Below are 14,277 nucleotides of genomic sequence, written 5' to 3'. Positions count from 1 at the left end.
CCATACCATACCATATGAAGGACTCTCTCCAATATCCATGCACTCAAATAGGTGAGCCAAAAGGGAAGTACACTCACACTGATTAGAAGACAAATATAGCTCTCCATCTGATCCACGATATTTTAAAGCATTTTCTACAATTGGGGCATGGGTTGCCTCCGAGTCAATACTAGCTCTCAGTGAAGGCCTGTAGCTTACTTGGCAAGATTTCAGCAGTAGTTTGCTGTTGCCCCCTTCCTAGGGCTGAAAGCAAGTGACTGGCCCAAGATCCCCCAGCCAGCTTCAGGCCCAAGGGATTATAGTTTCCTGGTTGCCTTAGCTGCTTTCCCAAATGTGTCTCTTCTATTTTCTACAAAATTTATCTTAAATAGGTTTTACACCCTGAAGAAGAAATAAATAGTCCAAAACAAGGTAACATGTCTCTCTTATAAATTAACCTTCAACTTTACACTTTTGTTACTTTGATAGACTTTCTTCTTCTTCTTCATTATCATCATCATGTTCATCATCCTATATTATTCATATTGTTTACTTCTAATATATAACCCATATTTTAAAAAACTTTAAAACTATAAGCATAGGGTAAAACATTTTTAAACTACTTTAGGTAGGTAGGTGGGTAGAGATAGATACTAGATAGATAGATAGATAGATAGATAGATAGATAGATAGATAGATAGACAGATAGACAGATAGACAGATAGATAAATTTTATTCTCAGTCATCTTTTAAAACTAATTAAGAAACCTAAAATAGAAAATCCGAGAAATACAACTTTTTAAATAATCTTTTCCTTCTATGTAACTATTGTCACTTCTGACTTGTACTGATCTTAGAATTAGACAAAAAAGTGATTCATGACATACTTTTATCTAAAGAATGGGAGTTTATATTAAGATGTATTTTTCTTTTATATTCAAATCAGAGAAAACCCTAAAAAACTATTCCATATAACCTAATAAATGTGATTTTACAACTCGAGCTGTTCAATTCTTTGGTAAAAGGTGCTTTGGAATAAGTGACGAGCATATACCAAGCACCACTTTTCATATTGTTAAAGCAGCCATGTCTCTTCTTCTAGGATCATGTGGCTGTTCTGAAAACTGCTCCAAAGCAACTTCACTAACAGCCATTCAAGCCTGGAAAAAAGATAGGGATGCTATAAGGATCTGAAAAGACCCTTTTTTCTGTGTTCTCACACATTCTAAACCCTTCTGAAACAATAGCAAAGGCTTAATTATAAACTTGCTTACTGGAAATGTCGGAATGAAAGCAACATACATGGAAAATGCAAAATCATTATTTTTATTAAGAAAAATATATAATTCACTTACCCATTTCCATCTGTTTTTCTAACATAAAGTTCTAAGATATAGGTATATAAGAATATATATATATATATATATATATATAATTTCATATTCACTGAGGCCAAGATCCTGTCCCTATGCAAATAAATATACTTGCAATATGTGTTAATGTGTGTGTATGGGGGGGGTGGGGGGAGGAAGAGAGAGAGACAGAGTCAAGGAACACTTAGAAAAGACACAGAATTGGAATGTGCTCAGGTGACATGATATTCAAGAGTTTGCCTTCTGAAGCATCCACTCAAAGTTCTATTTCTCTTCTTATTTTTTCAAAGTAACCACAATGGGCTAAAAAGTGAAATGTTGTGAAATGAACCTGAAGCACTGAAGGGAAAGGAATCAGCCATGGAGAAAAATGAAAAAGGAATAGGATTCTATGCCCTGCAAAATGCCATTTTTGCATCAGAATATTTAACATTTAGAATATTTAACCTTTAACAGTTAGCCCACATCTGCTCGATGGACAAAATACTGTAAATCTTTCCAGATGTAACATTATGTTGTTAACTTCAACAATCACAAATAGTTTTACTACATATATCATACAGATTCCTGAAAAAATACTAATTACATAGAACAGTGGTTCTTAAACTGTTTCAGGCAAATACATTTTTCTGGGCTTGAATAATATCATTACCAAAGGAAAAAAAGATAAATTCTTATTATTTTCACAAGCATCATAGCAATGGCAGTCCCAAATTGGATCCTTGACTTAAAAATTAGCAATTAGCAATTGCAAATTACCCCCAGAATATACCCCCGTTTAAGATCCACTGAGCTAGGCTAAGACCTTGACATTAGATGTGATGTCTGCAGCTTCTCTGCACCCCCCTTCCTCAGTAATTTTTTCTGTAGTCCATGGATTAAAGCCAATTTTCACTGGACCATCTATCATGCAGACACTGCTGCTCTGTTCTGGATACAACCATTTTAAATAAAGAACTTGCATGAACAACAATGTGGATTTTCAGCTGATTTTATCAACACAGGAATGTCAGGGTAGTTTGACTTTCACTGCAGCCTTGAGAATAAAAATATTTTTTCTTTTTTTAATCTAAAACTTACTTGAGATAAAAGTCAGGCAAAACAGCTCATTATGATAAGAAAATTGGTGAAAGAAGGTCTTAAAACAGACTCATGTATATTCTTTGCATATAAAGAGAAGCTACTTCCTTTATCTATACTTAACGCTGGTTCTTTTACAGTGGGAGAACTCCCTTACATGGCAATTAAGTCTATTTTAGGAATAAACAGTACCTACTTTCCTGGAGGAATGTAATCAGATCAGAATTGTATAGTTTACAACTGAAGATAGGACTTCATGCTCTTATCTTAAGGATCCATGGATAAAAACTAATGCTGGTTAGCAAGGAGAAGAAACATGGTCATTACCAGGTTTGTCAGTGTGGAAAATATATTGAAGGAGTGGGGAAGTGTTGAAGAAATGTTGAGGTAAAGGAGCTTGTCCCATTTGAAATCCCCAGACTTCATATGAAAAATTATTCAAAAATAAAATAACTGTAATATTTCTTGCAAAACATATTACTATATATCAAGTGAGGTGGAACCTGCATTGCATGTAAATTAATTTCTGTATGTCAGAACCAAATACCATACATCAATCTACTGTAAATCACGCAATTCAATAGAAATGTTGCACTGTTACCTTTACATGTTTAAACAATTTGAATAACCATTTTGAATAAGAGAACGAAAATGTATACTTGTAATTGTCTATATAATTACGTAAAACAACCAGAAACTTATGGAAAGAAGAATTAAAAGCAGTGGTCTTACCTTTCATTCCAAATTTAGAATGTCTTCCAAACTTGAGAATAATGAGCATAATAACTAAGCCAGTGCACACCAATGCAGCAATCCCCACTACAACATACACCTAAGAAAAAAACAAGCAACAATAAATCAAATTGCACAATTTTTCCAAGTTTCACTGTTCTAAAAATATTAATTAGATTATTAGATATTAATATAATATATTGGCAACATTCTTAAACATATAGTATCAGTGGGTTGGTGGAGCATTTCTTCCATCAATCATGTCTGATTATTAAACACTACCTTGACAAGTCCCTGCAGTTTTCTTGGCAAGATTTTTCAGAAGTGGTTTGCCATTGCCTCCTTCCTAGGGCTGAGAGAAAGTGACTGGCCCAAGGACATCCTGCTAATATTGTACCTAAGGCAGGACTAGAACTTTAGTGCTTACATAGCTTCTCTAACTTGGCATCTTCTAAATGTGCTTGGACTACAAGTACCAGAACTCCAAGTTTACTAGCAAAATCAAAGCATAAACATCTGGAGATTGTAATCCGAGCTCAGGAAGAAGACACAATGCTGCAGAAAATTAAATGAAGGAAATGTGAACATGATTTTAAACCATGATGCACCAACTTTCTAGACATTTCAATTATTTCAGGGTGCACTTCAGCCTTTTAGTTAGCATTATACTTTATTTTTCATGTTAAAGAAAACAAGTTCAACGTGTAAATGAAAGCTGCATTCTTGTGGCTTGGGAGCCACCATTTCCTAGTATCAGCTGAAATGCATGAATCAAATTATGTAAATAATGTTATGTCTAAATTTGACCAGCTTGTCCTTAAAAAATTGCTTCATGTTACAAAACCACAGCTAAAAGCTCCAGGGTACATGCAAAATAATGTCTTGTTGCAAGCTAAAATATCCTCGACCAACTAGATTCTTAGTCGGAAAGACTATTGTGATTACAAACCAGGAAATGATGTTTATACTTACAGTGATGCTATCTTCGTTGTCTTTGTTTGATACATCCGTAGAAGTAACTTGGTTACTATTATTTGTAGTGTCTTCAAAATCATTTGTTGGTGTTCCATAATCTTCTAAGAGAAAGAACATATTTATTTTCTTTAAGTATTGTAAAGTTTTTTTGTGTGTCTGCTAAAAAAGCTAAACACATACAATTACAATTTGCAAAGATTTAGGAACACACTGTTCAATTCTATCTACTTATTTGCCACGTTGCTATATGACTTGTTTAGGACTATAGTGCATGAAGTCAGAATGAAGATTACGGGAAATAACTGAAGAGATGTGCAGATATTTAAAGGGAGGGAGAGAAGCTACACTCATATGTACTATGGGACAGAATACTAGACAAAATGGAGATGTCTGTAGAAAAGCTGTGTAAATATTCATGACTGTCTGACACAACTGAAATTCCCTAGCTTTTTCTGATGCTTCTGATCTGTCATTGTTTGTGGGTTCTGTGTGTATCTTTAAATCTGAAAAAGGAACCTATTTTCAAGCAAAATACAAAGATTTTAATAGATATGGGAATATTTTTAATGTAGTAAATATGAGAAGTTTTTAAGATGAAATATAACAAAATATATTAATACAATGAAAATTAATGCAAAAACATTCCACACTGGCAAAAAAGCTAATTTCCAGCTAACATTCCATGCAATACGGAAAAAATTTAATTCGTGTAGGAATTTGGAAGGACAAAAGAGTAATTTTTTTAAAAGCTCTTCAATAATGGTCGCATTAATTTTCTTCTAAATTTCTTTATCTGATACAGAAATGTGATGAAACAAAATTAAGACTGCACAAATGAAAACTTGAGAGAAACGAAATTCAGAGTTTGGTCTCTCCCTGGTGCTAAGTGAGTCAGAATAATAGCAGTATTGTAAGGAATAATGTTCCTTTTGAGAAATGCTAACTGTTTAAAGTCAGGATTAATTATTTAATCCTCCAAGCAGGATAGGAATGGTTTTGATGTCTGCAAAATTCATTGTAATTCTGTGATGTGACTTGGATGAGAAGATTGTAGTAAATGGCCCATGTATGCCGCAGTACAGATCTTCCAAGCAAAACATTTCTTAGCTCTTCCTTTGGTGTAGAGAATAAATCAACCTTCTGCAATCTGGTGACTCAAGGTGTTTTGAGTCTACACAGATGTGTTGGCCATTGCAGACTTATATTTGGAAAGCAATATTTGCATTTTGGAAATTTTTACTTGGTAGTAAAGATCCTAAAGTATTAATAGGGAGGAGGGGAAGAGAAGGATTGGTTTCCAGTATCGACTCTAGTAGGGTTTTTTTAAGACAATCTACTGCTGAAGGTATTAGACAGGTTACCCGATCTGACTACACCAGAGTGGAAATTGGTGAGAAGCTTTCAGCCTAGCCTTCCAAAACTGTAAATCAGAAATTTAGCCCATGGCATATATGTATTTTAAAATGTAAACATGAAAACACTGTTAAAGCCACTTGCAAAGAGTATATCCTGACAGGCTTAATTAGCAAGCACAATTCAAGGTTCAAGAAAGTCAAAAAATTAAAAAGATGCAAATGAAGTTTCAGTGGCACATTAATGACTTTCTTGTCCCATCAAACTGTTATTCTTCATTGTTTTTTAATACAGTCCTCAATTTACAAGCACAATTGAGCCCGAAATCTATGTTGCTAAGTGAGAAATTTGTTAAGTGAGTTTTGCCCCATTTTATGGCTTTTCTTGCTACATTTGTTAAGTGAATCACTGCAGTTAAGTTAGCTACATGGTTGTTAAGTGAATCTGGCTTCCCCATTGACTTTGCTTGTCAGGAGGTTGCAAAAGTTGATCACATGACACCAGGACACCACGACCGTCATTAATGTGAATCAGTTGCCAAGCTCCTGAATTTTGATCATGTGACCATGGAGATACCGCAGCGCTCTTAAGTGTGAAAAATAGTCATAAGTCGATTTTTTCAGTGCTGTTGTAACTTCAAACAGTCACTAAATGAAGTGTTGTAAGTTGAGGTCAACCTGTATATAGGTTTTCTCCAATAAGTGTCTTCCTAGAAATTACAGTTATAAAGGAATGACACAAATAGAAAATGGTTACGTTACTTTATACGAACCCAAAATATAAAGGGCAAAGAGAAATATCTGATCATATGGATTGAGAATTCTGAAAACTAAAAATAAAGGATCGTCAGGTAGAATGTTCGGTGTAATTATATAGACATTGAACGGAATATTTAGTTTCACTTTGTACCAGGTGGTACCATGCAAAATGTTTTTTATGTAACGCTTTTAAAATTATACATCTTGAGTTCACTCTTTTATATAATTTTAATGACTTTTGTGGTGGGAGGGAATGATGTATCCAGATCTAAGACTAGAAACTGATCAAGCAAAAATAATAATTTTATTCATATGAATTCTTTGTTTTATTAATGTCATTCTCCTCCCAAACTATATAAAACATTTTGACTTTTCTGAAAGATCTTGTTCCCTATCATTTATCCTTTAGCAAGTTGATTTGTATTGCTGGCAATTATTTTAATATAACTTTTCACAGTCTGGGGAGGGGGTGGGAAGGAGGAAGAAAAAGAAGTCGATGAAACTAACTGAGCTTTTACCTAACACTGAATCAGAATTAAATGTGATATTAGCCCTCTGTAAGTTCAAACAAATATTAGACTCCCTTTTCCTCTACTCTTCTAAGAAGAGAACTTTAGATTTCAGTTTGACTCTTTCCTAATTTTTGTATACAATCTGAAAACATGTTTCAGCACACTCAATAACATAAAAATATCAAGTATCTAGAAATATAAAATCTTAGATAATATTTTAATATTATTCCTACTATACTTTATTTTAATCATTAAAAGAACTTATAAACAGCCCCAAAGATGACATTTGTTGGGCTGTTAAAATATTTAAAACTATAAAGGTTCAGAACTAAAGAACCTAAACAGTGTATATGTTGTTATTTTCTCTTATTTAAATTAGAATTCTAGCACTGAATTTAATGAAGTTTTGCCAGTTTAAAGGATAATTACTTATTGATCAAATTTGCATTCCACTTGAGTAAAAAAAATATTCAGTCATTTCATTGGAAGAAAGAAAATGCAACTGTTTCCTGAATTTGTCCAACATTTATTGTCTAGGGAGTCCAATATGCATGAGATCCCTTCACATACCTACTTCTACCACAACTCCATTGTGTGATGATTGCAAAATGTGCCCAGCCAAGGGGGAAAAAGAATTTTCTGATGCTCTGCTATGAAGATAATTGTAAGAGAGAGCAATGGTTGATATAAATGCAATGCTGCTAGACTTAATAGGGGGAAATGTACAGTATTAAAGGTCTTACTAAAATCTATTTCAGATGAGACCTATTTTCTGTTATAAAGCATTGGTTTCCATCACTTTCCAAAAATATTATAGAGCAAATTGATTGTGGCACTACGGAGAGACAGGGAGAACCCAAAGCAATCTATAGTCCTTTATTCAATGGCCTTGGAACGCTAACTATTAAGGGGGTGGAAAAGGGGGTAAGAAATGAAAACTGAGAATAGGGACAAAAAAATGAATGGGTGAAGTCCTGAAAGAAAGAGTTCCATATATAGTAGTTTTGTTGTCTATTCCTTTTGTTTTATAAATTTTGGATCTTTTCATGAATCATTTATAATTAAATATATACAATTTTAATGATATGGAATAAAGCCATATTCCTTTAACTTTTATGCTGACTAATTCACAATTAAAAATATGTATTTATTTATCAGGATTAAGCAGCTTTCCTACTTTGGCAGCACATACAAGAGTGTATAGAAACATTGTTTAAGATGGACTTTCATATTCAAAAAGGATGAATGCAATTATACAAAAAGATAGAACTTTAAATATGTGCCTAATAATATCACTGCACTTTTAATTAGTATGTGAATCCTACATACAGTATTATTAGTCTTTAAATGAGAAACTTGAGCAGACATCGGATTTCAGTCTTCGGTCAATGCAAATCAATTAAGATGAGTTTTTCCTTCAGTTAGTAGATAATTTGATAGGATCATAATTATGCTGTATTACATTTTTTCTTAATAATTATATTAATATAAAGGCATGTGAAAGAAAAAAATAGTTAATTGATCTTATGAAATAGTCCCAATCTAAAGACCAGTTAATTAAGACTATATCTCACAAATCAAGTAAATAAAATTATGGATTCCAAAGCTAATTAAGAACTATGTCGTGTTCTTTAAAATAATTCCACTAGTTTAGATAGTCCTGCCAGTAAGTGAAGTAAGTGAAGTTTTTCTTTAAAAAGCCTTACTTACAGATAAATATGTATAGGATTGAAGCCTTAACTTTCTTTATATACAGGAAACAATGATAAAGTTATCAGAGAAAATTTGTATAAAAAACTGAAAATTCAAAGCACCTTGAATCTAAACAGTGCTCTGAGAAATAGATTCATTTGTTATTTATCAACAACACTGGATACATCACTATACGTTGTACAACTTTTGTTTCCTGTTATGAACTGAAATTAATAATAACAAATAAATTATCTTGGAAATTGCATAATAAAAAATAATAATAATTTTAAAAAATGGATTATCTCATGCTAATTCAGTATGTTTTCTCTTTGGGTTGAGGGGCATTAAGATCTCAAAAATGAAACAAGATTTGTTGTCTAGATTGATCAAAATATATATAAAAAATAAAAATTACATGACCTCTCTATGAACACTAAGAAATTGGAATGGGAATTTTTTTACTATTGTATTACAATGAATTTATTAATACTGCATAATTCTATCTTTTGCCAAAACATTCGGAAGTGAACCACTGGTGATGTCATGACATTTTAAATGAACTTAATGAATAAAATTATTCTTCAGGATACAATCTGGGTCGGTCACTGGGACTAGAGGTTTCATCTTCCGAGCTTTCGGACTCGTGCTGGAGCCCATCTTCAGGGAAACTTCTCAATCAAGAGAGAAGTTCCCTGAAGGTGGCTCCAGCATGAGTCTGAAAGCTCGGAAGATAAAACCTCTAGTCCCGGTGACTGACCCAGATTGGATTCTGCACCATTATTAACTTCTCAATCAAGAGAGAAGTTCCCTGAAGGTGGCTCCAGCATGAGTCCGAAAGCTCGGAAGATAAAACCTCTAGTCCCGGTGACTGACCCAGATTGGATTCTGCACCATTATCCTGGGCCGTGTATATTCACCTTCATTCATAAAAATTATTCTGATTTAGAGAAGTCAGCAAGATAGCACCATCATTTTCAATGAAAGGATTAAGTATATGTCAACATCTCCAAAGCTCAAATTAATGATATTAAAAATGTTAACTGTGGCTGAATCATGCCCATCATAAATATTTCTAGTGATATTTAAACAGTATGCAAATCACATCAGAGTATAACATCTATCTTCTCTTTCAAACATTTAGTTATTACATGTTGTGTACATATATCTATCTATATATATAAAATAGAAAATGAAAATATACCAATGTAACCGGGATGATCATAGAACGGACTACCTACAGAACAGAAAGAAAAAGAAATATATCATAGCGGCGTAGTTAACAGAAACAACTTGTGTAATTGCATCACATTTAGGCATACAAACTACTTTATATTTAATACAGAACTGAGTTTAGCATTGCCAGAAGCAAATTCTAAATTTTCCTGGCCATGGGAGCAAAATCCCAAAGCAAAAGTGATCCCTTTTACACATAGCAAGGTTTTCCTATTTATTTCTCCCTACTGCAGGCCTTGCAGGAATTCAGATCTGAAATGACCAGGAATGACACTATACTCCAGGATGGGAGTAAGTACATGAAGGAGGACTGTAGTAGGGAGACAATATTTACTCCACAGATTTACTCCACAAATGGATTTCGCTTTGATAATATACTAATTCAACAGTTTTCATAACATTAGAATTCAGATTTTAATTGGGATCATTTCTATCAGAGAATCTACAAGTATGAAACAATATTTTTCTGAAAGAAAGAAAATAATATAACAGTCTGAATAGTTCCACATCATTTCTTAATGCAGACTTCCCTTACTTAGTGCCTTCCAAGTACGTTGCAATACAATTTCCATTATTCACAATTAATAAAATCTGACACCTATAGTAAAATACATTTAGGAAGATACCATGTTAGGGAAGGTTGTGATACTAAACATATTTCGTACATTATAATTTTTTTAAAAAATTGGTCATTCATTTGAAATCTGCTGTACAAATTTAAGCTTGAAAATAAAGGATTTTCAGTCCATAAAATCAACTTCTGCATCAAGAAAAAAAAATCACTTTTTACTGAAGATCAACAAAGACAATTTTCTTCTGTAATGTTACTGTTACAAGATTAGCCTAATTTGGGAAGCCTGTCTCCCCTCCCCACCCCCAATTATTTGATGAACAAATAAACCCAAACATGTAACGTGTTTGCATTAGAGAGGTATCCTAGCTTGGAACACTCCAAGTTCTGAAAAAAACACACACCATATTCTAGTGCTTTGTTCAGATCTTGGAACAAAGTGGGGTGTTTGTTCCGAATTTTGAGTGCTCCAACATACCACACTTGGGTTGTTTTTGTTCTTAATTTCCTTAAAAACATAGAGGCTTGGAAAGTGCATAGATAATAAAATAATAGGCACAACTACTTAAGGAGAGGATAAGAGAGAATGAAAGTCACAATCTCAAAAGATTTGAAGCCACTTTGGAATGTTGCTCCTGGAATGGAGAGAGAAGTTAAAGACTGTAGTCAGATTTTGAGACTTTGAGACTGAAATTCATAGATGAATGTACTATTGCTTGCCTAGACAATTTCCCTCCCGTCTTATGCTCCAAAGTTAATCATACTGTGTAGGTTAATTAATTAGTTAATCAAGAGTTTAAGAGGAAAGAAAGTAGGAAAGGGATTCTATCCCTCTTGTGTTTTTCCTTTAATTATGCTTCTACATTTAGTTCCCTCCATTCCCTCAAATATGCTCCCAACTCAGAAGTGGTTCTTTATTTGAGGAGAATTCAATTCAATTATTGTAATATATCGGTATATCAGTGCATATCATTTTCCTGGTACATGTACATATTGGCTATTGGACTTTCTAACTAGCCAATTGAGGGCAATTAAATATCAAACCCTACCCTCACCCTCCAGACTGCCACCAGTTTATCAAAACATTCATTAATTGACACTGATAACGTGGCTAGGCCCATCACTAACTCACTGAATTTACATAGAGTATACTGCCTCTAATGTTATGTGCTGTTCAGCTGAGGACATTTGGAAAGGCCAACCAACTGGACATGGAAAAAGACTTCTCATTTCCTGATAGTTAAATTTCCTATTGTTTTACATTCTTTGCTGTGAAGAAACTGAAATTAAGTTTTAAGTTTGTAGCTGCCCAATATGTCACGTTTTGCTTTCTTTTTTAGGCACACTGCCAAGTGTAGAAATGTGCATGATGTATATGTTGTACAGATAATATTGTTCTGCTTTTCAATTTTCACACTATCAAATACAAGCACTATGTTGCTTTAGTTATATGTGGAGCTTTACAGAAATATTATGTAAGGGAAAAAAACATATATTTTGCTGTTGTGACATGATAAATGGGTTGTGCTGAAATTCATCTACTGGTGTCACTCTTTGGCTGAGATCAGTTCTGAGGCTGTTGTGCAAGCACTGGCTACAGAAAGCATTGAAACAGCTGTTGCTTACATAATTTGCTTTGGAAAATATTATAATGTTGAAGAAAAAATTAAAAATAATTTCCTTGATCATTTTTTCCAGGTTGTACATAGCGTTCGATGCAGACTACTACACCACCTAGGATACTAAACAAGGGAGTAAAAGGGTTACTTCAAGTTCAGATTGTTCAGATGACAAAACACTTGAGATATTTCAATTTCTGTTTGTCAGAACACAGTCCACTCTATCATCCTTCTAAAATATGTTCTAAAGCAACTTCTTGCTTTGCATACACCCCTACTTTGCACCTGTTTCAACTCATGCAGCTGGCATACTTATTATTTGTACTCTTTTAATTATGTCTTGATCAGTTTACTAGAGAAAATAAATGCATATCATAATATATGTTATGTGCCTATGAGGAATTCTCACATGAGCTTGCTTATGAGACTCTGGGTTGCCTACCTGTAAGTTCTGTCTCATCTGGGGTTGGAAACCAGCATTCCAGGTATTGCTCTGTGGAGGAAGAGCTCTGTGAGCTTACTCATGAGACACTAAAGTGCCTACCTGAAAGACCTGTCCCACCTGGTCTTGAGCTTCAAAGGGAAAGGCACTAGAAGCTTTTCCAGAAAAAAAGGGGCCTGAAAGGAAGACTTTAGTTTATTCATACTGACTTTTTCTGATGACTATTTTTGTCTTGTCTTTCTTGGGAAAGGAAGGGGTCTAGAATAGGGGTCCCCAACCCCCAGTCTATGGACCAGCACTAGGCCGTGGCATGCCAGAAACTGGGCCATGCAAACAAGCGAAGTCCCATCTGCGGGATGCAGGCAGCATGTGAAACCATGCCCACTCTGGTCCTCAGAAAAACATCTCTACGGAACCCGTCCCTGGTGCCTAAAAGGTTGGGGGCCGCTGGTCTAGAAGACTTTGCAAAAATTTGAGAACTCAGTTCTTTGGTGCTAGTGAAGCTTTATGGTATCGCTTTTTCAAATAGAAGAACCACTGCATAAAGGCCAGGGCATACCAATGCCATTAGAAGATTTCTGTCATTTACTGACCTGTATACTGTATAGTACTCCTACAACATAAGCTGGGGAAGGTTCCCAACGGCCACAATAAACACATCCCAGTGAGGAATCCAGACCCAGATGATTTTTTCGTTTCTCTTTTTGACTTACTCCAAATTTTAAAAATGGTGATTTTATTGTTAATTGTAGTTATCACAAAAATTATCAGAACTTGCCAACAGAAGGCATATTTTAAAAAAATAGGAATATAACAAGTGTTTGACTTTTCTCATCTGTTTCAAAAACCATTTTGCCTCTCCTACTTTAAAAGTAAATTGGTATTCTAATCCTTTATTACTTATTTAAAAACTTCTGGAACAATTTCAATAATCATAATAATAAAAAAATATTACTGCCTGCTCTGAATAAGAACAGAAGCCAAAATTCTGTGCCCGGACCAAAAAAATTATCTTCTGTACAGTTTTATGTACATATTTTATATTAACAGATTATCTGGATAATGAAGTTGTCTCTAAGACAAACTGGTTTAAATATTAGTAATAAAAATTACATATAATTACATTTGAAATGTATTATTATTCTCTTTGATAGTTTTATATGAAAAAAGGGTGCAACCTTAGAACATTTTAAAAATGGCTTGAAATATAATTAAAAAGCACAATGAAGTCAATAGTTTCTTGGAAAAAAAACCTTGCATATGAAAGTTCTGGAATAGCATGGGAAATTAGAAATTATTTTATTTCCCCACTTAACCCTCCCAAACAATGGAGAAGGACGGAATGAATTCCCTTCCTATGTTGCACTATTCTGTTTAGGGTTAATTGTACAATTTTCCTCTTGGCCAGGGACTTAAAATAAAATGGCTGGTTGTAGATTGTTTACTGCATCCCATAAATCACTGACAATAAAAGGCCCTTATTTGTTTAATAGTCCTATTGTTATATCTGCATAGTTCTAACCATTTTCTTAGTCATAGTAACATGCATCAATAGACTTTGACAGAACATTGTTACTAGATATTATGCATTCCTATTGAAAGATTTACATAGCAGACATTAGAATAATTAATTACCTATCTCTGTCAGTACAGAATCTTAGCATACATTAATTGTTTTCATCTTTGAGATGAAACTGATCTTCTGAGTTTGATAGTGATAATTACACTTAAAAAGTAGATAGATTTATCTTATAGCCTTCAAATCTGCAATTTTGTACACACTTTTCAAGATTCAGTGAGAATATGCCTCTTACTAAATTAAGTGAAATTGACCTATGCTTATACAAGCATAAGATCCCACTGTTATTCAAGTATTTGTCAGTTCTATGATGACATAAAATCAATTCTAATCTCAAGGAGCATATTCCTGCTCATTAAACATCCAGTAACATTTAATG

The 14,277-nt window shown here is 33.8% G+C and overlaps 1 protein-coding gene across 3 annotated transcripts in view; it reads right to left on the bottom strand.

Annotated features, from left to right (window-relative positions):
- The window catches only part of NTRK2 (neurotrophic receptor tyrosine kinase 2), a 160,273-nt gene that overhangs the window by 126,817 nt on the left and 19,179 nt on the right, over positions 1 to 14,277 (bottom strand). Inside the window, exons 5-8 of one of the 3 annotated variants that reach the window (XM_070935629.1) lie at positions 12,320 to 12,370; positions 9,656 to 9,688; positions 4,137 to 4,240; positions 3,165 to 3,264 (exon numbers count right to left, since the gene is read on the bottom strand). In XM_070935629.1, the coding sequence (XP_070791730.1) occupies positions 3,165 to 3,264; positions 4,137 to 4,240; positions 9,656 to 9,688; positions 12,320 to 12,370 (288 nt within the window). Of the gene's footprint in view, positions 1 to 3,164; positions 3,265 to 4,136; positions 4,241 to 9,655; positions 9,689 to 12,001; positions 12,025 to 12,319; positions 12,371 to 14,277 lie in introns of all 3 variants that reach the window. The other 2 variants (XM_070935631.1, XM_070935630.1) reach the window with 2 other exon arrangements.

Source organism: Pituophis catenifer, unplaced genomic scaffold, assembly GCF_029215685.1.
Source record: "Pituophis catenifer annectens isolate HBS135680 unplaced genomic scaffold, rPitCat1.0.hap2 SCAF_2, whole genome shotgun sequence".
Lineage (NCBI taxonomy): Eukaryota > Metazoa > Chordata > Lepidosauria > Squamata > Colubridae > Pituophis > Pituophis catenifer.
This window is presented reverse-complemented; position numbering and strand designations above follow the sequence as displayed.